This window comes from Hakea prostrata, chromosome 5 (genome assembly GCF_041222555.1).
Source record: "Hakea prostrata isolate BN-2017 chromosome 5, UWA_Hpros_2, whole genome shotgun sequence".
Classification (NCBI taxonomy): domain Eukaryota; kingdom Viridiplantae; phylum Streptophyta; class Magnoliopsida; order Proteales; family Proteaceae; genus Hakea; species Hakea prostrata.
In genome coordinates, this window is record NC_142604.1 from 52,870,822 (window position 1) to 52,896,942 (window position 26,121).

The 26,121-nt window shown below is 35.5% G+C and overlaps 2 protein-coding genes across 2 annotated transcripts; both read right to left on the bottom strand.

Moving 5' to 3' along the window:
* Positions 1-507: 507 nt before the first annotated feature.
* Positions 508-5,668, bottom strand: LOC149016492 (glutamate receptor 2.2-like). The gene is made up of 5 exons (XM_089157128.1): positions 5,379-5,668; positions 2,057-3,399; positions 1,659-1,971; positions 1,147-1,556; positions 508-1,059 (listed from the first exon to the last, which is right to left on the bottom strand). Exons 1-5 carry the CDS (start codon positions 5,653-5,655, stop codon positions 514-516), a joined length of 2,889 nt encoding a protein of 962 aa, XP_089013254.1. The 5' UTR covers positions 5,656-5,668; the 3' UTR covers positions 508-513.
* A 3,234-nt stretch (positions 5,669-8,902) lies between these two features.
* LOC149016493 (glutamate receptor 2.5-like) lies at positions 8,903-14,524 on the bottom strand. The gene is made up of 5 exons (XM_089156770.1): positions 14,422-14,524; positions 10,466-11,745; positions 10,068-10,380; positions 9,566-9,975; positions 8,903-9,463 (listed from the first exon to the last, which is right to left on the bottom strand). Exons 1-5 carry the CDS (start codon positions 14,522-14,524, stop codon positions 8,903-8,905), a joined length of 2,667 nt encoding a protein of 888 aa, XP_089012896.1.
* Positions 14,525-26,121: the final 11,597 nt, after the last annotated feature.

Below are 26,121 nucleotides of genomic sequence, written 5' to 3' on the forward strand. Positions count from 1 at the left end.
TCCTCACCGTCTACAACCACTTTTCTTCTTCTATTCTTACGTCTTCATGATTTTTGTTCTCCGAAGATTATTTCTTTTGTTTTCCTTTTTTCTCCATCTTCTTCCCTTTAGGGAAATATGAGAAATGAATAAATAAAAACTAACTGAGACCAATAGTGTTTATAATAGGCCGTCTGACTGCTAAATTGGATACCTCAAAGCATGGCATTATTGTTAGGGGATAACTTAAGGGGTGACACTCAAAACTTCCCATAGGAGATATGTAGTATGTTTTGAATTCTCATTGTCGGTGTAAGCATTAAGACAGTTTCTAGGGTGTCTATGAAAATTTTCATTTCTAGTGGAAAAGAGAATACAAGACAAATAAATCTTGGACCAAAAGTGTACTAAGCAAGATCAGATTGTGAACAACTAGGAAGCTACATTTGATTTGGATCCTCGAAAGAGGGAACAAGCTACACATTTGGCCAATAAATGGTGACGGAAATAATGTTGCTGTTGCGGTTACAAATGTTAGCAATGGCTAGACATTGCCCTTTGAAATGGTCTAGATGATTGCATGGACCTCCTTGAACACTGATTTGAGAGTATTCCGACTACATGTTGAGGTTCAATATTGTGTTCTTCCCTAATCTCAGCACTCCTATGTTGAAGTTCAATGGTTTCCCCTTCAACAATGCCTTCTGTGTCATCATCAGCCGTAGGTTGATTTTCTGTGCGTACAACTTGGATTCCATGGTACGTCCCCTTGAGAGCATTTTTTATATAACTGATCCTATCTCTTGTGATTTGCCAAGTTAATCGTAGAGATATGTTGATATTTCTACCAGACATGAGCAGTAACAAGTGTATTAACAGAGAAAGGCCTGAAACGACTCCTATGATGAGGAAGAGGCCTCCGAAGCTTCTCATGGTAAGCTGGGAAGAAGAACTTCCATCGCTGCAATTTTTAGGGTCTTCCAACCACTCTTTCTTAATTTTGTCCAAAGTCCCATCGTCAGTAATATTTAAGATTGCCAATGACAAATAAGGGATCAGATGAGACCCTTTAGGGAAGACCTGGAAGAAATCAATAAGAAATACACCACAACAAACAGTTTTTATGCCAAATAAATAAATAATTTGAGGGGAGCGAGAGGAACTTACAAAGCCGAATCCTTCAGACGAGTAGATTGGACCAACCGTGGTGTATTGATTACAATGTTTACTGAGAAAGACTTGGATATAAGGAAGTTCATCAAAAATGGCCGCAACTCCTCCATTATCCGTTCCATTAGACAAAGCATAATGATAGTCCTCTGGAGTTGAATAATCCCTGAGCTTGGATTCGGTCAAGTTGAACTGGCTTTGCAGGAATCCTTTCACAAACGAACCACTTTGGAATCCCACATAATATCCATGTTTCTTTATGTCAAGAACATCCGTGATTGTTGGCTTAAACTGCCGGACTGTTAAGGTGGAGGACAGACTAGCTGTGTAACTTTGTGTTAGAATCAGAATAAAGAAAATCCAGGTGATCAGTACAGCTTTTGTTAAGTTGTTTTCAATCCTCTCTCCTGCAACCAGTGAAGAAACTTCATGCTTATGTTGGTGATGCAAATAAATGAGAAGCGGATAGAAAGAAGGAAAAAAAAAAGGTAGTGGGTGTATAGACATACTCTGAGAGAAAACGAGCGTCAAGAACGAGTACCAAAGGCTTGCTTGAAGTCGTTCGCGACGTGTGATCCCAAGCTCAGTATTTGAAGGATGTTCAAGAATCCACACCGCAAGCCCTATGTAGATAAAACCTGAAATTGTCACCAACCAAAGACCCAGGCTTAAAGGCTTCAAAAACATCCAGAACTCTTTCTCCAAATTATCTTTCACTGGCACCACCATTACCACCCCAGACTCTGTGTATGGCATGGTGAAGTCTACATCACGAGATCGATTGGCCAAAATCGTTATATCCCCTACTGCTGCATCGTAGTTCTGTTTTGTTTCCATCATTAATGAAAACACATTAGCATTCTATGACGAAGATAATAGAAAATCAGATTAAATATCTCTTACTCACCTCATGGTTGACTTCACTGACAAGCGCATTATAGTCATCAAGAACTGATCCATTTAGTGGGTAACCTATAAATTCATAGGAGAGACCAAAAGGTAGTCTACTTGTTATCTTATGAAACACTTCTGGACAAAACCCTGTGACATTAATTGTCTTGTTAGTGATGGGGTCCCGATCAATGTGCACAAATTGTTCGAAGCCACTCTTATATGGCACCAAAACTCTTAAACTATCTTTACCCTTTGTAGATATATCCCAACCCATTGGCTTTGTTGTTGATTCCCCCGGCCATATAATAGCTTTCATATTGCTCATAGAAGACGAATTTTTTGGCCTGTTTTTTTTGTTTAACTGCCTTGAAATGCCACCTGTTGGGTTCCAATATCCAACAACTCTCTCAACTTCACTAATCACGTTGAAAATTTCGAAGCCAGAAGATTCCAACTCTCCATTAACCAAACGGAAATCACCACTCAGGCCTTTAAAACTGGTGCTCAAGATATTCTGGAGAAGTCTTGGGCCAATTGTTGAGTATCCAAGGCTCGAAATATCAGTTAAATTGTCGGTGTTGTTCGCACTCAGGAACTGAGGATCCAATGTTCCAAGTCCCTCTACTGCCATAGCTAGTGCCCAAACTGTATCATATGCCCATGACCCATAGAGACCTGGCTCGGATATTTCTCTATATGACTTGCTTGATGGGTAAAACATTCTTTTCCATCTGACTTTGAATTCTTCAAGCTCCTTCGACTTTGGAACATATGGTCTTACACCCAATACACCTTCCATTGAATCAATAGCCTTGGAATCCATGCGAGCTAATAAACTTGATAACCCATCAGTCACAATCCAAGCATAACCTTGGCTCATCATTCCTGTATCCTTTGCCTTAATGAAAAGCTGAGATCCAACAGAAGAAGACATGTGGACAATGAAAACCCTAGTTTGCATAGTTTTCAACGCATTGAGCTCTTCTGATATTTGTTCATCACTGGCATTAAGAGGAATGATACTCCTATATGGCACATGTACATCAATCTCTCGGAAGGCATCAATGAAATAGGGTACCGCCCCATTTCCGTAGTCAGTATCTTCAAATATCAGAACCACTTCCTTCCATTCAAAGTTTTGGATAATGCTAGCAATGGCTTTAACTTGACTTGACTCATTAATAGCGGTCCTTATAAAATAAGGACTCTTAAGGGGAGAAAGAGAAGGACTTGTTGCAGAGAAGGACACAATTGGGACTTGAGCTTTCTCTCCAAGATCAATCACAAATGAAGCTTGAGCTGATTGTTGTGGCCCTATGATAGCTTGTACTGCTACATCTTTCATCAAGTATAAAGCTGCAGTTATAAAATTAGTAAGTGAACAGGAGTGTGAGAAGAAATAAATAGATATAAATACAACTTCCTTATTGCAACAAAATGCGTGAGCTTGATTTGGGGAATGGGGAAAGAAATTATGAGTGTTTGCTTGGAGCTGTTCTTTCTAGACAAAAGTTTTGATTTCTCTACAGCAGAACTCTTTGAAGCTTAAACCACCTGGACTGTCTGAGGAGTTTCTTTTCTTTTACGTCATTTTTTAGGCAAAGGCATTTTGATCTTTTTTCTGGAAGTATGGTTTAACTTGTGTTATTATATGGTCTCTTATACAGATGAAGCTCCAATCAAAACCCTAAACCCTTAGTTTCCGTTAAAACCCAAATCCCCCAGACGGGAGTGCATGCACCCTTCAACTCTAAATGAGGACAAGGTTTCTCGTAATTTCCTTCTCCTTGAAGAAATGTTCTTTGTGTTTGATAAGCATGCATTTATCACTATTTATTTGATTTAATTTCCTTTACTTAACTAATTAGAAGAGAGCTAATTGAGTATCTTTGGGTCATTTTCAGTAACAATTCATTTTTTGTTATTATAGATAATATGGAGCAAAATTGACAAAGATGTTGGATATTGGTATACTTCAGTCCAATTAAAATCATAGGATTCAATCTTGTCGCCCAAGAAAAAAAAAAGAATTGTGAATGCTGAGATTCAATTTTAATCCATGCAATGAAAGGAAATAAGCACTTGGATTATATGATTTTGTTTCCTTACCCTCTTGGATTCCCCTCTGTTCTCTCCTCTATAGTTTCCTAAACATGCACAGACATTGGACCAAACCTACCTTAATCAAGCTACCTTATGCTTACTCTTCTCAATCTAATTTGGAAAAAGAAAACCCTCACGCATAATTGACCCACCATTGACCCACACATGGACTTCTTAATTTATCATTATTATTTCTCTTATATATATCATTAGTAGCTGATTTCTTTTTATCTTTAGGATTAGATGAACTTTTGGAATCATTAATAAATGTTGGTTTTATGCAATTGCTTGATATTAGACTAAACTCTATGAGAATATTTTTATTGATAAACTAGTAGGAAAGTTTTGTTTCTCTAATTCATTATTTTCATTTCAAACAATAGAAATTATTGTTAATGTGTTTATATCGAAGATAAATAATAATTGAATGAACTAAGTGTATCAAGCTTGAAAAGCAAAGGACAATAGTGTTGTCAAGATAATCTATGCCTAGAATGAAACCTAATTTCTTTTGAATTTATCAAGCCTGTGTTGTGGTAAATTGAAGTATGAGACCATTTAAATTGATAATACCATTGGGGATTGGAATCCTAAGGATAGACCTTCCCATCTATTTCTCTCCAGCTTTCCAATTCGTTAGTTAGATTTATTTACCATTAGTTTGAATCCTTTACTTTTTAGATTTAATTAGATTAGCCAAATTAATTACTTTCAAAATTAATTTTAACAAGTTAGCCTTCTAGTTCTCTGTAGATCAACACCCTTACTCGCTGCTTGCTAGTTATAGTTTAGGGTTTTTATTGTTAACTGTTTAACGACACGGATCAGTGTTCCTTCATATGGTTAGCTAGCCTAGCTAGGGTTTATACATTCGAAAACCCCCAAATTACCATTATTTTACTATCTTCCTTAGGTCCTAATCAGTTATTTCTGAATAAGCGACAGTAAATATTTCTCTCGTCATTGAAAAAATGGAAACTTCGATTGTCTTGGATCCAAAAACTAGGAGTAAAACTATGGAAGAACCATTAGAAGCCTGGGATAACAAAAACTCTCCCCTCATAGATTTCTTTTCTTTTTTTTTTCTTTCTTTTGCTCTCTTAGTAAAAGTCATACAATTTAAAAACAATAAGAGAAAGACACCAAGTTTCATACAAGCTAAAGTGAAGCAAAGAATCAATGAAGAGAAACTAAGAAAACCCAGCTAATAATTAATGGGGTAAGTGAAGTACCTGAGGATGTTGCAGTTACAACATCATTCTTGGAATCCATGGGGTGAAGCTCAAGTCTTGTTGTATAATTCGCATTAATGTCATAAAATTCGGATATAGCCATAGAGATGCAGCTCTGTGCAATCTTCCCGATATTGGATGATAAATCGAGAACAACTCCTACATGAAACAATGCTGTTGAATTCACAGTCCCATCTTGAGCAGCGACGTTCTTAATGAAGAAACATGAATGAAAGAGGAAGAACCAGAAAGAAAGAAGAAACTTTAGTTTCACCATTAGGGAGCAGTACTATAACTAGGGAGATTTGTGTTTTGATTTGAAGCCACTAAATCCACCTCCTTTATATAGCTTTAAACACAACCTGCAACAAAGAAGAAACCAGTCACTTAAATTTCATGGAACCTTCATCAAGCGTCAGGAAAATATATCATCACCCAAGTTTCCCGAAGTTGATGGAAACAAGAATTGAATGGAACAGCTATGATAGGATGGATGGGATTAAACTACATTGGTCAAGCCTCACCTCATTGGCCAAGCACCATAGTTTACTTCCGAATTAGAGCTTTTAAGTACCTGATGAAGGTGTTATTTGTGCGACGCACGATATGACATTCCAAACCTGGCTCTCAAAGAATCAAATCTTAAATGATTGATAAGTTGGTTCCAGTTGATTTCAACAGAGAATAAAAAATGTGATTTTGTAGACCATTTCAACATTTCATAATATTTAATTCATCTGTAACAACAACTTTTATTTGACTTGGAAGTGTTGTTAAATATTCTATAAAACAATTGATCAATTATGTTATTTGAGGGATCTAATAAATTATCTCACCTGTCTTGAAGAACCAATCCAGGTTCCATTAATAATAAGAGTAGAAAGTTTCTGCGTAATTACCAATAAGAGTGAAATCCATTCTATAAAGGGTAGGATGTTGATTTTCTTTGCTTTCTTTTTATTAGTTTTATTTTCTCCTGTCGGTAGGGAATCTTTAACTACTGATTTAGGTAGTTTATACTTTATAACACTAATGAAAATATGCAGCAACTTCTCGGCAAAAGACTTCGATGTTGGCTTCTGGCCAAGGGCGTCAATCAATTCTTCTTCTTCTCTTTATTTATTTGAATTTTTTTTTAGGGTAGTAGAATTAATAAATTCAGTGTGTTTTTTTTTTTTTTTTTTTTTTTTATTTTTTTTATTTTTTTTTTTATGATAAAGGAAATCTATAGATATTAAGTTTGGTAGCTACATCCGAGAGTGAGATATGGTCTCAATACAAGGAAGTCCTCTATGTTCATATGACAACCTAAAGAGCCAGTTTTCAGCTGCATCCTGATTCAAGTTACAGACTTCTAATTTAGATGTGATTGGTATCATCATCGCCAAAATAGGGAACATAGTTGGGGATAGTTGAGTTTTTTGTTTTCCTGTGATTAGGATATCTCCTGATAAAGTAATCACAACAAAGAAGTTTTTCTAGCTGGATATTCTTTTCTTGTGCTCTTTTTATCATTGCCCAAGTGGCTTCTAGTAGGTGCTACAAGAGTTGTCCTGATGGAGTATATCCTTTTTGTATGGGTTCGATCTTTCCATTCCACAGCAGTCCTACGCACCATCTATCTCCATGTAGTTCATCATATAGCCCTGCACACATAAGCATTGATGAGTCCCTAGAGTTGTTATTTGAATAAAAACATTTAAGACAATTGTATTGGGTTGCTGATTCATTATTTATCCTTGCAATACTTCTGGGGGCAAGTTTTAGGTCCCTAATCCATCTATTTACATTATCAATTATATGAGAGGGATGTGTATTTTTTTTGTTAAATATCTTTGCATTCCTAGCTAGCCAAATGAAATAACATGTAATTATGAAATTAGAAAGAAAAAAAAACCAGATTTTGGTATTTTTTTGTCAAAATTATATTCATTTAGAAATGACAAGCATAATTGTAAATGAGAGGTATTTCTGAATGGATTCCGTTATGAGACCCAAGGCTCCAGCTGCCCAAATTCTTTTTGTCCACTCACACGAGATGAAGATGTGCCAGATGGATTCTTCCTTCCTATTATTGCACATTTTGCATGCTGGGTTTGTATCTATCCATTTAGATAGGGTCAACTTTGTTGGTAATCCTGCATTTAAGAGACGCCAAAAAAATATTTTAAACTTTGGGTGTATTTGTAGTTTCCAAAGAACTTCCACCAGAGGGAAGTTGTTTGCTGGATTCATGGTTATTCAGATTGGACAATGCATTTCCTACTAATTTTGCAGAAAATTCCCCTGTTGTCAATACTAGAGATAACCATGAATCCTATGTTGGGGATGGGTTAAAAGAACAAATTATCTAAGATAGAGAAGGGGTTAGCAAATTCATATTGTTCTGATTGTTTAGCTCTTGTCTTCTTTGCTGGTAATTTGTTGAAGACATCTCGCAGCTTTGTGTTCCTTTGCCAAAGTAAAAGGTTTTGTTCACCTACCATGTGATCAGTTGTTGCTTCTACCCAAGGATCAAACCAAAAATATGTGTATTTCCCATCACCAATCTTTCTTTGTACCATTGTTTGTAGGGTGGGGAGGATGGATGTGATACTTTTCCATATCCATCATCCTTTCTTGCCTATGACTTTTGGATCAAAGAGGGAAGATTTTTGAAAGTATCTTGCTTTGAGGATGCCTCCCCAGACAGAATTTGGGTTATTAAGAAGTCTTCCTCCTTGTTTTAACAGTAGAGTGTTGTTGATGTGTTCCATGTTCTTGAAACCCAATCCTCCCTATAGTTTGGGTTTACAACATCACTCCCAAGATATGAGTGTCAATTGTTTAGTTTTGTTTGGTTTTCCCAACCAAAACCATTGGCAGATTATGTCCAAGGTCCTGCATACAAATTTTGGGAAACAAAAGCACTGCATTAGATAAATTGGCTAAGATTGGAGTACAAATTTGATGAGTACTTCCCTTCCTGCGTAGGATAAAGACGCGACTTTCCACGTGGCCATCTTGCTCCCTAGTCTATTGATGAGATGACCGAAGTTTTTTTATTTGATTCTTCCATGAAATAGCTGGGTTCCGAGATAGGTAGCATTTTTCCCATTTCCTAGATTCCTAGCACAGATAAAAATTCTCCTTTATTGGCCTGATTAACATTTCTAGAGAAGAATGCATCGCTCTTTTCGAAGTTAATTTGTTGTCATGTGATGCCTGAAAAGAGCTAAATGGCCGCTTGGAGGGCTAATACATTTTCCTTTGTTGCTCTACAGAATATGAAAGTATCATCTAGAGGAAATTCGGGGGTGCCTAGGGAATTTGTCTTCTTGCGGTTGAAGCCTCCTGCAAGTGCCTATCAATGGAAAAAAGAAAAATAAAAAACTGATGAACCCGGACCATAAGTATATAATGCAAGATCAGATTGCAAACAACTAGGAAGCTACATTTGATATGGATCCTCGAAAGAGGGAACATGATCCACATTCCGCCAATAAATTGTGACGGAAATAATGTTGCTGTTGTGGATACAAATGTTAGCAATGGCTAGACATTGCCCTTTGAAATGGTCTAGATGATTGCATGGACCTCCTTGAACACTGATTTGAGAGTCTTCCAACTACATCTTGAGGTTCAATATTGTGTTCTTCCCTAATCTCAGCACTCCTATGTTGAAGTTCAATCGTTCCCACTTCATCAACAATGCCTTCTGTGGCAGCATCAGCCCTAGGTTGATTTTCTGTTGGTACAAATTGGCTTACACGGGACCTCCCCCTGAGAACATTTGTTATATAATTGATCCTATCTTTAGTGCTATGCCAAGATGATTGTAGAGATAAGCTCTTATTTCTATCATACATTAACAGGAGTAAGTGTATTAACAGAGAAACTCCTGAAACGACTCCTATGATGAGGAAGAGACCCCCGAAATTTCTCAAGGTAAGCTGGTTGTTTGATACCAAAGAAGAATGTCCGCTGTTGCAATTTGTTTTTTCATCTAACAACTTCTCCTTAAGTTCGCTCAAAGTCCCATTATCAGTAATATCTAAGATTTTGGATGTAAAATAAGAGGTCAAAGGAGAGCCTTTAGGGAAGACCTGGAAGAAATCAGTAAGAAATATACCACAATTAACAGTTTTTATGCAAAATAATAATAATAATAATATATTAAAGTTTGAGAGGAAGCGAGAGGGACTCACGAAGCCAAATCCTTCAGACGAATAGGTGGGACCAACCGTGGTGTATTTGTTACAATACTTATTGAGAAAAACTTGGATATAAGGAAGATCATCAAAAATGGCTGCAACTCCTCCCTTGTCTGATCCATTAGACAAAGCATCATTATATTCCTCTCGAGTGGAATAACCCTTGAGCTTGGAATCATCCAACTTGAACTGCCTTTTCAGGAATTCTTTCACAAACGAACCATTTTGGTATCCCACAGAATGACCATATTTAATTATGTCATCAATGCCTGTGATTGTTGGCTGCAACTGCCGGGTTGTTAAGTTGGAGGACAGAGTAGCTGTGTAACTTTGTGTTAAGATCAGAATAAAGAAAATCCAAGTGACCAGTACAGCTTTTGTTAAGTTGTTCTCAATCCTCTCTCCTGCAACCATTGAAGAAACTTCATGCTTATGTTGTTGATGCAAATAAATGAGAAGCAGATAGAAAAAAAAGGTAGTTGGTGTATAGACATACTCTGGGAGAAAACGAGCGTTAAGAACGAGTACCAGAGGCTTGCTTGAAGCCGTTCGCGACGTGTGATCCCAAGCTCAGTATTTGAAGGATGTTCAAGAATCCACACCACAAGCCCGATGTAGATGAAACCTGCAATTGTTACCAGCCAAAGATTGCGGCTTAAAGGGCTAACAAACATCCAGATACCACCTTTCTCCGAATCATTCACTAGCACCACCATTACCAACCCAGACAGTGTGTAAGGCATGGTGAAGTCTACATCTCGAGCTCGATCTGCCAAAATCGATATATCCCCTACCGCTGCATTGTATTGCTGTTATGTTTCCATCATTAATGAAAACACGTTAGCATTATATGATGAAGATAATGGAAAAACAAATTAAATATCTCTTACTCACCTCATTCTTATTAACTTCACTGATAAGCTTATCATAGTCATCAAGATATGATCCATCTGGTGGGTAACTTATAAAATCAATGGAGAGATTGAAGGGTAGCTGTCTTGTTATGTTACAAAACACTTCTACGCAAAACCCTGTGATATTAGTCTTACTAGTGATTTTCACAAATTCTTGGAAGCCATTTTTTTTCGGCACCAAAACTCTTAAGATTTCATTACCATTTCTAAATATGTCCCAACCCATTGGATTTGTTGATGCCTTGCCTGGCCATCTAATAGTTGTTTGATTGCTTAAAGACAAATTTGTTGCCCAGTTTCCAATAACTGTCTCTACTCCACTAATCACGTTGAAAATTTCAAAGGTAGAAGATTCCAATTCTCCATTAACCAAACGGAAATCACCACTCAGGCCTCTAAAACTGGTGCTCAAGATATTCTGGAGAAGTCTTGGACCAATTGGTGAGTATCCAAGGCTCGAAATATCAGTTGAATTGTCAGTGTTGTTCACACTCAGGAACTGAGGAACCAATGTTCCAAGTCCCTCCACTGCCATAGCTAGTGCCCAAACTGTATCGTATGCCCATGACCCATAGAGACCTGGCTCGCAGATTTCTCTATTTGACTTGCTTGATAAGCAAAACCTTCTTTTCCATCTGACTTCAAATTCTTCAAGCTCCTTCGACTTAGCAACGTACGGTCTAACACCCAATACGCCTTCCATTGAATCCATAGCCTTGGAATCCATGGGAGCTAATAAGCTTGATAACCCATCAGTGACAATCCAAGCATAACCTTGGCTCATCATTCCTGCATCCTTTGCATTAATAAAAAACTGAGACCCAATAGAAGAAGACATGTGGACAACGAAAACCCTAGGTCGCATGGTTTTCAATGAATTGAGCTCTTCTAATATTTTCTCATTAGTTGCATCAAGAGGAATGATACTCCTGTATGTCACATTTACGTAAATCTCTTGAAAGGCATCAATGAAAAAGGATATAACCCCATTTCCATAATCAGTATCTTCATATATCAAAACCACTTCCTTCCACTCAAAGTATTGGACAACGCTAGCAATGGCTTTAACCTGATTTGAGTCGTTAATAGCTGTCCTTATAAAATAAGGACTCTTGAGGGGAGAAATTGAAGGACTTCTTGCAGAGAAAGACACAACTGGCACTTGAGCTTTTTCTCCAAGATCAATTACAAATGAAGCTTGAGTTGATTGTTGTGGCCCTATGATAGCTTGTACTGCTACGTCTTTCATCAAGTACAAAGCTGCAGATACAAAAACTAGTAAGTGAAAGGAGCATATGCTATAAAAATTAGTAAGTGAACAGGAGCAAATAAGAAAGCTTATATATGACTTTCCTATATAACAAAATGCATTGGCTGACATGGATAGGGAGGAGTCCATTTCGAGCAGAACTCTACTATATTTGGCAGAAAATTTGGTGGAACCCTATTTTTTTCTCAGTCCTTTGATACTCAAAAATTGTCAGATGTATTTGGGTCCCATGAGTAAAAACTGGACAATGAAGTGGATTTCAGAGTTTTAAATTTTAAAAGCTTTGAAAAGGACAAAGTGGTAGCTACATTGCGAATAAAGGGAGCACACACAAAGCAATTTGCACAAGATGGGAATTCTCAGAATTCGGTTATAGGGGAGAACTTGGAGTCTACAACCAATCAAATTGAGGGATCCACAAGAAAGAGATGATGATAAAATGGATTTTAGAGTTTTAAATTTTGAAAATTTTGAAAAGGACTAAAGTGGTATCCACATTGCCAATAGAGGGGTCTCACACAAAACAATTTGCATAGGAGGATTTTCAAATTTTGGTTTCTAGGGAAAACTTGGAGTCTACAACTAATCAAATTGAGGGGGCCCTTGAGGAAGAGATAGATGATGAAATGGATTCTAGAGTTTTAAATTTTGAAAATTTTGAAAATGATAGAGTGGTCAACCTGTTGCCAAAAGAGGGCACAGGACAAGGATTCTCAAAATTGGGTTATGGGGAGAACTTGGAGTCCACCACAAATTCAATTGAGGGGGTCTACGTGGAGCCTTCTCTAGACATAGAGGGAGAGTTGGCCATTGATATAGTATCTCATAATTTAGGGGGTGAACCAACTGTTCGATGCAGGGGAGGGGCAATGGTCACCGGTAGGGGAGGGGTGGTGGTCGCCAACGGTGGTTGGGTTTATGACAAGGTATAGAAAGAAGATGGGTGACCTTGGGGTTGAGTCATTTGAGTGAGAAAGCATTTTAGTAATTTGACTAGTAAGGGGTATTTTAGTCAATTGGCCCATAAAACTAGCAGTCAAATCTTTGAATTCTAACAATGGGTAACTTGGAATTTTACAAAAAATGAACAGTAGGCAGTTTGGATTTTTGCCCACTTAAGTGGGCAATCAATAGTTAAAGCCTAACTTAAGTCTACGCCAAAAAAATAACTCAAAAGACAACTTTCCTATTGCTTCACTTAAAAGAACAAAAATAAAATTTCCTACTGCAACTAAATGCATGAGTTTGGTAGGAAAAAAATTGTAGATACTTTGCACACAGCTGTTACTTTGTAGCCTAAAATTTTGACTTTCCCTAAGATACATGGTGAGGATTTGAAGCACGTCTACTGTATCACAGGCACACAATGCTATTTCTATTATTAGGATAGGGTTGGAAATGCAGATTGTTGTGCTGAGGACACAAACCTACTTTTGATGCTAGAGTATTCCCTAAGGCCCCAACAAAGTAGTCCACTAGGTCTATAAGCCTAAACAAAACATCTAGAAGCAATAAGTGACTGCACAGTCACCAATTTTGGGTCAATTTTGAACTAAAAACTGTGTGATTCTATAAGGAATTAGCACAACATTTCATAGAAGCTCAAGAAATTTATTTTCCAAGACTACAAATAATGAGTCATTTGCTATTTTCTAGAGGAAGTTCTAGCCATTTTGGTGAAGGAGATCCAATTTGCCTATATATACAAGGTTCCTAGCTCTACTTAATTCTCAAGGCCACTTCTCCACTTCCACCCACATTGGAAATAGTCTACCTTCAAAAGCATACAACCAACTATCTTCATACTTGCAAGATCCTGTAGATGTCATTCTAAGTTTAATTAAGTCTTTATTTAATATGAAGATTAGCTAGTCAAACTATGTGGTCATTTTTAAGGGTTTATAGAATTGCCTAAGCACGAGATGCTCCAATGTACATCTATTTAGCTCTCTACGGTAAGCAAAAGAACATTATATTGGAATAAATTTTGAGTTTGGACTGGGGTTTTAGAAGGAGTTCTAATTTTGCTCCTCTCCTTTGGGTGGATTTCCTTTGAATAACGAGTATCCTATATTAGGTTCACTTATATTACTTCGTACATCTCTTGAATTATTTATCTTGTACTTGTCTATTTTGCTCTGTTTTCTTAACAATTACTATATGCCACACGTATGTCAATCTCTTAGAAGGCATCAATGAGATAGGGTATAACCTGGTTTACCAAAAAAAAAAAAAAAAAAAGAGATAGGGTATAACCCCATTTCCATGGTCAGCATCATTATATATCAGAACTTTGGGCCAAAAAATTAATAATTTACTATTAGTTTAGTATCTTCCTTAGGTCCTAATCAATTGCTTCTGAATAAACGAAAAAATAAATATTTCTCTCTATCATTGAAAAAATGGAAGCTTTGGATGTCTTGCATTCGAAAACTAGGAGTAAAACTAAGGTTCAGACCTGCGTTAGAAGTCTAGGACAACAAAACTGTCCCCTTAAGGATTTTTTTTTTTTTTCTTCCCTCCCTTCTGAGTACGAAGAAGTCATATACAATTTTAAAAACAATGAGAGAAAGAAACCAAGTATCATACAAGTTAATGTGAAGCAAAGAAACAATGGATAGCAACTGAGAAAACCCAGATAATAATTAATTGGGTAAGTGAAGTACCTGAGGATGCTGCAGTTACAACATCATTCTTGGAATCCATGGGGTGAAGCTCAAGTCTTGTTGTATAATTCGCATTAGTATCATAAAATTCAGATATAGCCATAGAGATGCAGCTCTGTGCAATCTTCCCGATATTGGATGATAAGTCGAGAACAACTCCTACATGAAACAATGCTGTTGAATTCACATCTCCATTTTGAGCAACAACGTTCTTGGTGAAGCAGGAAGAAAAGAGTAAGAAGCAGAAAGACAGAAGAAACTTTAATTTCACCATTCAGGAGTAATTTTATAACTAGAGAGCTCGGTGGTTTGAATTGAAGCTACTAAATCCACCACTTTTATATAACTTTGAACACCACCTGCACCTGAAAGGAAACGAGAAAGTCACTTAAATTTCATGGAAACTTCATCAAGCGTCCGGAAATTAGATCATCACCCAAATTTCCCGAAGTTGATGGATACACGAATTGAATAGTCAACTATGATAAAAATGGATGGGATTAAACTACTTTAGTCAATGCCTCATCTCGTTGGCCAAGCACGGAAGTTTACTTCAGAAGAAGAACACCTTGAGCTTTAAGTTCTTGTTGAAGGTGTTATACGTGGGAGGCACGATATGACGATTCCAAGTCTGATTCTGAAATATTCAAATCTTTAAATGATTGATAAGATGGTTCCAGTCAACACAGAATATAAAATGAGATTTTTGTGGATCATTTCATAATTTTTAATTCATCTGTAACTACTGTTTTTAGTTGACTCGAAAGTGTTATTAATTAACGATTCTACAAAAACATTTAAATTATTTTATTTGAGGGATCTAATAAATTCTCCCACCTGAAGAACCAAACCAGGTTCCATTAATAGTAAGATTAGAAAGTTTCTGCGTAATTAACAGCAAGAGTGTAATCCGTTCTATATAAGATATCGGATCATTTGATTTGTTCATAGAAAAGGATGTTGATTTCCTTGGGATTTTGGGAATATTTTACTACTGATCTGGGTAGTTTAATACGCTAAAGAAAATTTGCAGCAACTTCTCAGGAAAAGGACTTGGATATCAGGCTTCTGGTCAAGGGCGTCAATCAATTCAGCTTTTTTTTTCTTGGCCGGGTAGAATCAATCAAATCATTTTTGGTTCAGTTTTAAACAACAATAGAACAATTCAAATCCAATCCAATACAAATCGAATAAGTTCTAGAATTTGATCCAACTCTGAAACTATTGAGGTTCGGTTCTGTTTTGGTTTCTATTTGGTTCTAGAATATGGTTTTAAATTGGCCCTAAAAATGGTCTTAAAATGATCTTAACTTTCAAATGAAAGATCTCAACTATCTCAGCGTGTAATATTGGTAATCCGCATTCCCATATTAACGGAAGATCTTAACAATTCATCATTCCATATCAAAATCATCTTATTGTGTATGAGAATCATATATTGTATTCTTTGTAGACTGTGATATTTTCATATTAGAAAAGATGTTAGTTTCATTATAAATATGTAATGAATAACTCAATAGAAGTGTTGAACTCATCTTGTCTTTATTCTCTTTCTTGTCTTGAATATATTTCTTCATTTTATACCACATTATCAGCACGACTCCGCTCAAAGTAATTATGTTTTGAGAAAAAAGACGACAGACTATATACCATTATGCTTTCTATTCCAAAGTGAAAATGATGATCGATCTCCTCACGCGTTTTTATAAACAATGGAGTTTGTCTTGTCCATCTTGTAATGTAAATGCTTTGTGATTAAGGTATATGATTTATTGAATCTAAGAGTCAAATAATTATAAGATATTAGGTTGCCTTAACAATTATAGTTTGTCATTAACCAATTTCAACATAATGGTTTTATTTATTGTATATAGTAGTTGCTAGTTTTGCACCACAAATATTGTTGGATGAGCTTAAAGTAACAAGATTTGAAACTATAAATGAATACAATTCTGCAGATGCACCTGAAGTTGCAAGATTTGAAATTATAAATGAATACAATTCTGTAGTTTTTAAATTAATTATCAATTGAAATTATATAAGAAAATATTATTGTTGAGGACTTACTGGAAAGAAGAAGAAAAAAATTCAACTTTTTAAACTTCAAATGTGCTATTACAATAGCAATATCATGAAGAAGAAAATTTTGGTAATTTTCATGGACCTCCTAAGGTTTGGTCCAGATCACTTTTAGTCCAGTTCAAGTTTTATTTTGCATATGGATCCCTTGTGATTTCAAGAAACGATTAAATAAGGACAAGCTTAACAGAACTGTTAGTTTAATAAATTTTGTGACGAAAATATCCTTGTGTAGTTTGGATTTTTTTTATTATTTTAGTTTTAATGTACTAAAATAAATAAATAAATAAATAACCTTTGAAACTCAGGATCTATCTGCAAAAAGCCTCCAATCCTGAGCTTCCATGTGGAATTGAACGAACCTGTTCCAAGGGCAAACACCACACGATGCCTTACATAGACAGACTTTTATCATTTCTTTGACCTTTAAGCTAGGCAACTACCGGAACTATTCTGGGCATATCAGACTTCCATTAAAAAAACCCGGTTCCATAAACAATTATTGTTCATCTCTGTAAGCAACATTACACGGCAAGTAAGACTCTTACATCTACATAAGCTTGGACTTTGGGCAAGTGAGTAATTAATTTAATAATGGAAGATTCCCGGAATGAAGTTAATTTCTAGTTCTTCTTCTAGATTATGACCCTTATCAATTGTCAACTTGTTGGCAATTAGCTTCCCTTGATGACAGATGCACAGAAAGTTAACGAGAGGTGAAAGCCTCAATCAAATCCTGAACTCATTCCTCCCTCTTTACGCCCCCGGCTTAACCTCTTGTTGATTTGAGTTCTGCTGCAGTTGCGTCTTTGGAGTCGCCTCAATCGGAATATGTGAAAGTAGAAAGAATGAGAGGAAAAAGTAGAAGAAAGAAACCCTCAACTCAATTGATAGTGTAGGCAATAAGCATGGCGATAATTCGAGGGCTTCGGAAGAGGGAAAGCGCATAATCTGGAAACGGCACAACGCTCAGATCAGCTATTCAGTATATATAAAAACTATAGTGCTGATCTTCAACAATAATTGGAAATCAGATCGGTAATGGTCAATATTCTGGACTCGAAAGATGAATGGAATGCAAAGCATTCCCTTCCCTTCCCTTCGCAAGCCCCAACCTTTCCTTCTAGCTTTCACCAGTTTCACCAATCCCTTCTGCGTTGCAGATCTTGAGTTTCAAAGGTTTTTCATTTATTTATTTATTTTAGTAGATTAAAACTAAAATAATAAAAAATCTAACAAGACACAAGAATATTTTCGTCACAAAATTTATTAAACTAACAGTTTCAGTTAAGTTTGTCCTTATTTAGTCGTTTTTTGAAATCACAGGGGATCCATATGCAAAAGAAAACTTAAACTGGACTAAAAGTGACCTGGACCAAACCTCGGGGGTCCAGATGAAAATTACCCAAAAAATTTTAAGGGCCTGTTTGGTTACACGAGTCTAAAGATTTTAGATATCTAGAGATTTCAAATCTATGGAGTCATAATTTATAAAATTAAGTGTTTGGTTGTGGAATGAAATCTATGGATTCATCCTAAAAAAATATTTGATCGACGTTGATTTTTATGAATGTGCAAATGTATAGCTTTTTTGAAATCTCTGGATTTCACCCATTACTCATAAATCTATAGATTCACGTTTTTAGTGTAAAAATGTGAATCTATAGAATTCATGAATCTAGAGATTTTTACAACCAAACGGGTATAATTCTCAGATTCATGAATCCAAAGATTTGAAATCTCTAGATTTATGTAACCAAACAGGCCCTAAAAGATTCTCTGAATTGACTCATGCATCATTGTATCTGAGCAAAATAATGAATTATTAATGAAAAATTATGAAGTTAATCTATTTCTTGAAGTGAATGCAATAATTCATCATAATTAGCCTGAAAGAAGACAAATTTATAATGGTGGCTATAGTTGTAGACGTGGATGAGGAAAAATACGGAATAATTATTATTCTTATGATGAAAGTAAATAAGAAAATAATAAGGATTCTCAATATGACTCTTTAAGGAATGAAGATAATATTTGTCATCGATGTGGTATGAAATATCATTAGGCATGTATCTTTTGTACTCTACAATATTTTGTTAAGTTTTGTCAAGCTTTAATTTGAGGAATGAAAATAATGAGAAGATAAATTGAACTTTCAAAATAATGATACTGAAACAAATTTTGCCTGTAAAAATGATGATTTTGATGACCTCACAAATACTACACATCTAGTTTTTGCACACTCCTTTGAAGATATGTTACTGGAGTTCAAATAAAAATGAAATTGATATTATTTTAGTTTGTTTATCTTAAATGTAATTCTTTTTCCTTTCTAATTTTTTTTATTATGTTGATTTTCTACATATCAATTGATGTATTTTATTTCATTTTAATGAAGAATATGAATATTTCCTAATGTGCTACGACGCATATTATACTGAGAAAAAAAAATATTTGATAATGCAGAAGCCAATGTTCATTCAATAATCGTTAGTATAACATTGATTGAAAGCTTCTGAAGAGCTAGTCTATTATTATCTGGGAGATGAAATTGATTATAAATAATGCATTATTTTGCAAATAAGTCTCAAAACAAACTTATTAAGATTCGAAAATATATGTTAAAATAGTTGAGACTACAAATGATGGTAAAAGTGAATATTTATGCATTACTGCAAAAGTGTTAGACATTTTCACATGGTTGAAACGCATGTTGTGGTAAATTCAAAGAATTTCAATTTGATGATTTTATTATTTGGCATGAGCGGTTGGACCATCCCGGATCAAGTATGATGCGAAAAGTTATTGAAAACTTATTTGTCATCTATTGAATAACTAGAAAATTCTTCAATTAAGTGAATTTTCTTATACTGCTTGTTTTCCAGGGAAATTTATTATTAGATATTCACCTGCTAAAGTTGAGATTGAACATTCTACATTTTTTAAACGTATACAATGTGAAATATATGGGTTCATTCACCCATTATGTAAACCATTCAGATAATATATGAATTTAATAGATGCATTTATAAAATGGTCACATGTATGTTCATTATGAACTCGCAATTTTGTATTTGTAATATTGTTTGCTTAAGTGATTAGATTAAAAGCACAATTTTTATATTATAAGAAAAAGACAATTTGTCATGATAATGTTAGTGATTTATATTTCAAGCTTTAGGATTCATGTATACCAATTGAGATTACAGTTGAATAGTTTGTTACTCATTTTTTATCCCAAATGATTTGGCAAAATTATTTTCTAAATGTCTCCAATTAATAGCTAAATCATTATGAGAGCAAAATTTCGTGTTGGCATGAGGATATACTATTTTATATGCAGCATTACTTAAACGGGTCAAACCAATAAATTCTCCCCATTATAACGGCTTATGGGTTTTTGGCGACGGTTGCCTTTTTTTGTAGTGCCTTGCTGTTAGGAGTTCTTATTTTTCATCTTCTTTATCTCCAATTACTATGATAAAACTCATGTTAATATTGTTTACTTTCAAAAGTAAGTTTTATCAAATGCTTTTAAAAGTTTCCTACTTCTGGTGATTTCTCAATGCAAAAACATTTAGTGGGTTATCACCATGTCCTTAGTAACTATATAGTGTTTTGGTAAACTAATTCTTATTGCATGTACTACATCTTCTTTATCTCCAATTATTATGATAAAACTCATGTTGGTTATGTTTCTACTTCCAGAAGTAAGTTTTATCAAATGTCTATAAAAGTCTTTCTGGCTTCGATGTTTTCTCGATGCATAAATATTTAGTGGGCTCTCACCAAGTCCTTAGTTACCATATGATTTTGGTAAACTAGTTCTTACTTAATTTGAAATCTAAACAACATCTATTGATTTTACCAACTAATGGAGACAAAAAGAACAATAATCCCATCTTTGATATAAAAAATATCCCAAGCGTTTCTTAAGTAGAATCTTAGTTAACAATGACATAAAACTTAAAACCCTAAATTTGTGAAATATTTTTTTCATTAAGGAAGTCTTTTTAAAAATAAAAGATGAAGAGATGAATAGAAGTTAATGGAATCATAAAAGAAAGCATCTAAAATTAAAAGATAAAGATGAAATGGGGGAGTACAAAAAGACAGCTTTTCTTTGTCATTCCAATTTTATCGGATGTTTCCAAAGACAAATGTTGAAGTTTCTTCTTCAAACTAGTTTGAATGATTTCAAATTTACACTCAGAGATAGTCCCTTATTCATTTGATTTGTTCATAGCATGGGGGATGTTGGTTTTCTTTGCTTTCTTTTTACGAGTTTTAGTTTCTTCTATCATGCACTAGAAATCTTGACTACTAATTTTAATACACTAACAAAAATATGCAGAAACTTCTTAGGAAAAAGGCTTGGATATCAAGCTTTTGGCCAAGGGTCTTGTTGCGTGTAGACCTTCTTTACGTCGGCCGAATAATTGGACAACCTCTTGAAGGCTTTTTCAACGTGATATGAGTAGGTGTGATGGTTGCACTCACAAAGGAAATTAAATCAGTCCGACCTTGTGTTAGTCGGGGGACTGCCTTCGACACCCAAGTTAGTCTAGGCAACAATAGAAGGTTTGAGAGGGTTCTCAAAATGTAGAGAATGATAGTGAGTCAAGTCTCATGCCTTGCCCATCTTATAATGGATTACCAAGGGGTGGCCCCTCTGTCGATTTTGTCCATTTATTGAAAAGTGGGGTGTGTTGCCTTAGGAAGCACTTTCTTTTTCTTAATAGAACTAATTGAGCCATTACTCCATCATCCACTTCCCCATGTTTCGGAGTGGGACTTGGGTTTGGTTATTTCTAACTGACCCTTTTGACTTGGTCATCTTCAACATTCCTCTTCGGACTTAGCATTAGGCGTTTTCTCATTGCCCAAGCCTATCCCGAGTAGAATCTCGAGGGATATTTTAGGGGAGGGGTTCTCCAACTCCCTGAGAGCGTGTAAAGGATTCATCCCGAAGGGCTCTCCAACTCCCCGGGGGTGTGTGGTTCTTCACAAAGGGCTCTCCAACTCCCGGGGGGGTTTCTTCCCAAGGGTCTTCCTCCCCGGGGGTGGGGTCCCTGCCGGTTTCCCTCCCGGGGGTGTGTGGTTCTTCACAAAGGGCTCTCCAACTCCCCGAGGGGGTATAAGAGTTTCTTCCCAAAGGGTTCTTCAACTCCCCGAGAGGGTGTAAGGGATTCTTCACATGCCAAAAGGTTTTCCAACTCCCTAAGGGGTGTAAGAGATTCTTCCCAAAGGGTTCTCCAACTCCCCGAGGGGGCTCTCGGGTTGACTACCCTCCACAACAAGTCTCAATTTGTTCAATTTTTCTATGGTTTTAAGCAATTATAGTGTAATCCAAATTCGATCCAAGAATTAAGTCAGTTTTACAATAGGATTCTAAATTGATACTAGATATGATCCTAATTCAGTTCATACGACTTTGTTGCTCTACATGCAGTTTTAGAAATCGGTTCTTATTAACAATATCTATTGATTTCTTCAACTAATGGAAACCCAAACAAATTTTAAAAAAAATAAACATAAAAGACAATAACCCCATTGATAGCTTCATATAAAAAAGATATCCGTGAACTTCCTTTTTAGTAAAATCTTAATTAAAAATGGCCCAAAACTTAAAATCCTAAATCTATAAAATAATTTTTTTTATTGCAAATTTCTTTAAAAAAACAAAAGATGAATAGATGAATGGAAGTTAAAGAAATCATAAAAGAAATGTAACATTACAAGATAAGATAAAATTAAAAGAGTCTACCTACTAACCTATATACTCTTTTAGTTAACAAAGATGTTTTTAAATTGAATTACCACTAATAGAGATGAGAATTAATGAAACGTTGAAGTAACAAAGAAATTTAGTGTGGTTTTCAGAGAAAAATTCTCTGCTGTGTACATCTCTCTGCTGTGCACAGCAGTGCATTTTTGTACCAAATAATTGGCTAAAATTAAAAGTTTGATTTTAAATTTTAAAAATCTTCAATAGTCTTATATTTACTTTGTTTTTTCAATCAATCATTTAGTATATATATGCACTACTATGCACAACAAAGACTTGTGCACAGCAAAGAATGTTCTCCAGTGGTTTTCACGCCAACATAATATGTTATTATCCATTTATCCAATAATAAAATCAAATAAACTCACTGTATAAGTAATAATTAAGATCACAATGGAGATCTCTCAAGACCCTTTAAATGGTGTAACAAGCTCTCATGCACCCCTAAATCTTATAATGACTTTTACAAGAGAGAAAAAAAACATATAATAATACTCCAAACAGATAATAAGAAGTCAATCCATATGATGCAACCCATGTTCGGTGCCTAGCATTCATCTTAGAAAATGGATTGTTCAGGTCACAACTTAAATACGTCAATCTTAGTAATCTTTGAACCAAATACGGAATTTTGAGACACAGGTGAACAAAGCTTTTCAAGTCAATGTTTTTTTTTTTCTTAGATATGAAAGAGTTCATTCGGGCTAGCTTACGTGCACCTCAACTACATCCTTAAGATAGCTGTTATCTATTTGTCTTTTGCCAATTGAACCAAACCCCTTTCTAGTCTATGCTCTGAATCAAGAACCGAAGTGATTTTTCGAATATAGGATTCTATATGGATTCCTAGGTTTTTCATTATCTTGGGCCAAGCCTTCTTAAGATAAGCAATTGAGTCCACAGAGGCTTGTCTGATTTTATCATAGATGATTCACAGGCTCAACAATGGGCTAAAAATATTTCCCTTTTTGGGCTTAATTAAAGATTTGGCTCCTCAGATGCTTCTCTACGTTTCCTTTTCCCTTCAAGCTGGGATAAACAATTTGAAAACAGTAGTAGAAGCTCTCATTGAACATATTTCAGCAGAACTTTTATATACATGCTCTTGCAAAAAAAAGTACTCTCGAATAAAGTGAACTCTTAGGACACACATTTGGTAACGTTCTTAGAAAATATTTTTGTCGTTCTTCTATTCTTTGGGAACGGAAAAACAGATTAGAGACATTTGTTACAATAGTTCGTTCTTTTATTCTTTAAGAACTGACCGGTCAGAAAAATTGTCTGAAGAACACCTTTTATAGAACATAAAAAAAAAGGTTCTTTAGTAATGAAAGTGATAAAACCAGTCCCAATTGAAACCTTAGAACGAGTTTATTAAACATCAACTCATTAGACCTCACTAAGCACTCAAATGCTTTCTTGATGTATGAACCATAGTCCTTGTGACCGATTAGATAATGAACCCAAAACGAGAAAAAAATTTGTCGCTAGTGTCGTATTCATGAGTTTAGATAACCTACTCGTGGGGAAGAGAAAGATGGAACAACTCCACACCACATAATTGGTGAAGGTCTCTTGTTAATTGACCAAATTGACCCCGAAAACTATGACCCTTGATAGAAGTGATTTGGATGGTTAACTATGTCCCTTGGGCTTAAGTCAATTTTCTTGTTAGAAACTTTGTAGATGTATGACATGTGTTCCAACATCACATCAGATGATTGAAATTGATTTATAAGTCACATCAACTTTTTAAATGATGTGACTTGTAAATAAACCTCAACCTTTTGATGTAATATTAGGACACATGTCACACATCTGACAAGGATACAAACGGACATGATAATGGTCCCAATCCGGCATTGAAAATTATAACGTTAGCATGTTCTCAGCCACAGCCATTGTACTTCCTTGACTAGGACTTCAAGAGTTAGATATTTCATTTGTGTCGACATCAAAAAGGAAGGGACAGGTTTGAATTATTCAGATAAGCTCATATATGGGTTGGGTCGTGGGCCTTATGGTGGCAACTTGTAACTGGTACGTCACGGATTGGTCTTCAAGTTGCTTGTGATGAATCCGGTTTAAAATTAAACCCAACCAGAACAATCGGCTGAACCATCGGAAACCACGGTTTTGAAAGCTAACGATGCGAGTTTAGCCCCTCTGGCCCATACCCATTCTGAGCCCAAACAAGGTTTTAGCATCAAGATTTTGGCCTTGAGGACAAGTCAATGCCAAAATATTCTTCCCCTGAATCAGGGACAAAGACGAGCTTCGAAATTAGTGTTTGTCATGCATGAACACCGTATAACTTTGTTTTATGGCTAATACTATATATATTTGTGTTTTCTTCTAAGTTTCTCTTTTTAATATCAAATGTATTCAGTTCAGGACAAGAACCAAGCCAATGGAGACAATAACAAGGCCAATCAGTGACAAAGATAGGTACAAGACATTCTAGGGACAGAAACAAGGCCAACCTCATTAAACCCAATTCAATGAGGACAAGATTAAGCTTGACTTGGCCTGTCAAAGTTACGAATCAAGGTTAAGCAAAAATGGGCTTAACTAAGGGCCAGTTTGGTTACTTGAGTCCAAAGACTTCAAAAATCTAGGGTTATCAAATCTATAGATTTTAAATTTATGGAGTCATGGTTCATAAAATTAACTGTTTGGTTAGCCTAAATCTTTAGGATGAAATCTGTAAATTCATCCTGAAAAAACATCTATAGAGTCATGGTTCAAATGTTAATGCTTTTATAATAGGGGTGAAATCTCTGGATTTTACGTCATACCCATAAATCTATAGATTCACGTTTTTAATGTAAAAAAGTGAATCGCTAGATTTCATTAATCCAGAGATTCACACAACCAAACGGATATAAATCTCTCATTTGTGAATTCATGTAACCAAACACGCCCTAAGAACATTAAGGGCTGAGATTGAATTTTAAAAACCCTAGTCAAACCCCAATTCCAAAAAATAAAAAAGAAAAAAAAAGTTGTTCGTATAAAGCTTGAATTGGGTGCCTGTTTACCTAACCAAACCACCATCCATCATCCACATTTATGCGGTTGGTTCAGACAACAAAACCAACAACCCCATCACTAGAGTAGGTAAGAGGAAGTATTTATTGTCAATCCCTAGAAAGGATTTATGTAATGCAGATACAAAGCTAAGTAGAAAAAAGGCCCTTCCTTGTTGTCAGGGAAGGTATAAACCCTTGATAGAATAGAAAGAAGTATGGAAAATGGTGGAACTAATCCAGAGTTTCAGATTTCCATAAAAGCAGAAGCAACTGTAATTCACAAGAGAGAAGCTTCTTTGATTTTCTTCATATAGAGGAAGAAAAGATATGTAGCAGAAAGCTAAGTTGGAATCAATAAATCAATATGAGCAGCAATGGAAAGTAAAGTCCCCCTAGTAAGTGGAGATGGCAGGACTCTGGACTGGAAATTTTTGACTGCACTTTTTGTTTTGGTTCACTTTCGGAAAGTGATTAAAATGCAGCTTTTGTGATCAATTTGATCAGATTTATACATGAGATCCGTAGTTCCTTCTTTTGATGCTGTTTAGGGATATGAACAATGGGATCTGTACTGTGAACAATGCTTTTCAGAATGACAACCAACAAGGGGAAAAAGGGATTCAACAATTCAATTTTACCATAAAAAACAAAGTGCTTTACTAGAATTGGTGGACCAAATGATTGCAGAACCCACTTAAGAAACACAACTCCCTTTACACCTAACAGCAAATAAGATACAGAACAAAAGCAAACCATGCCCAATAATAACAGTTCCATTCTTTATCAAGATTGAAATGCAAA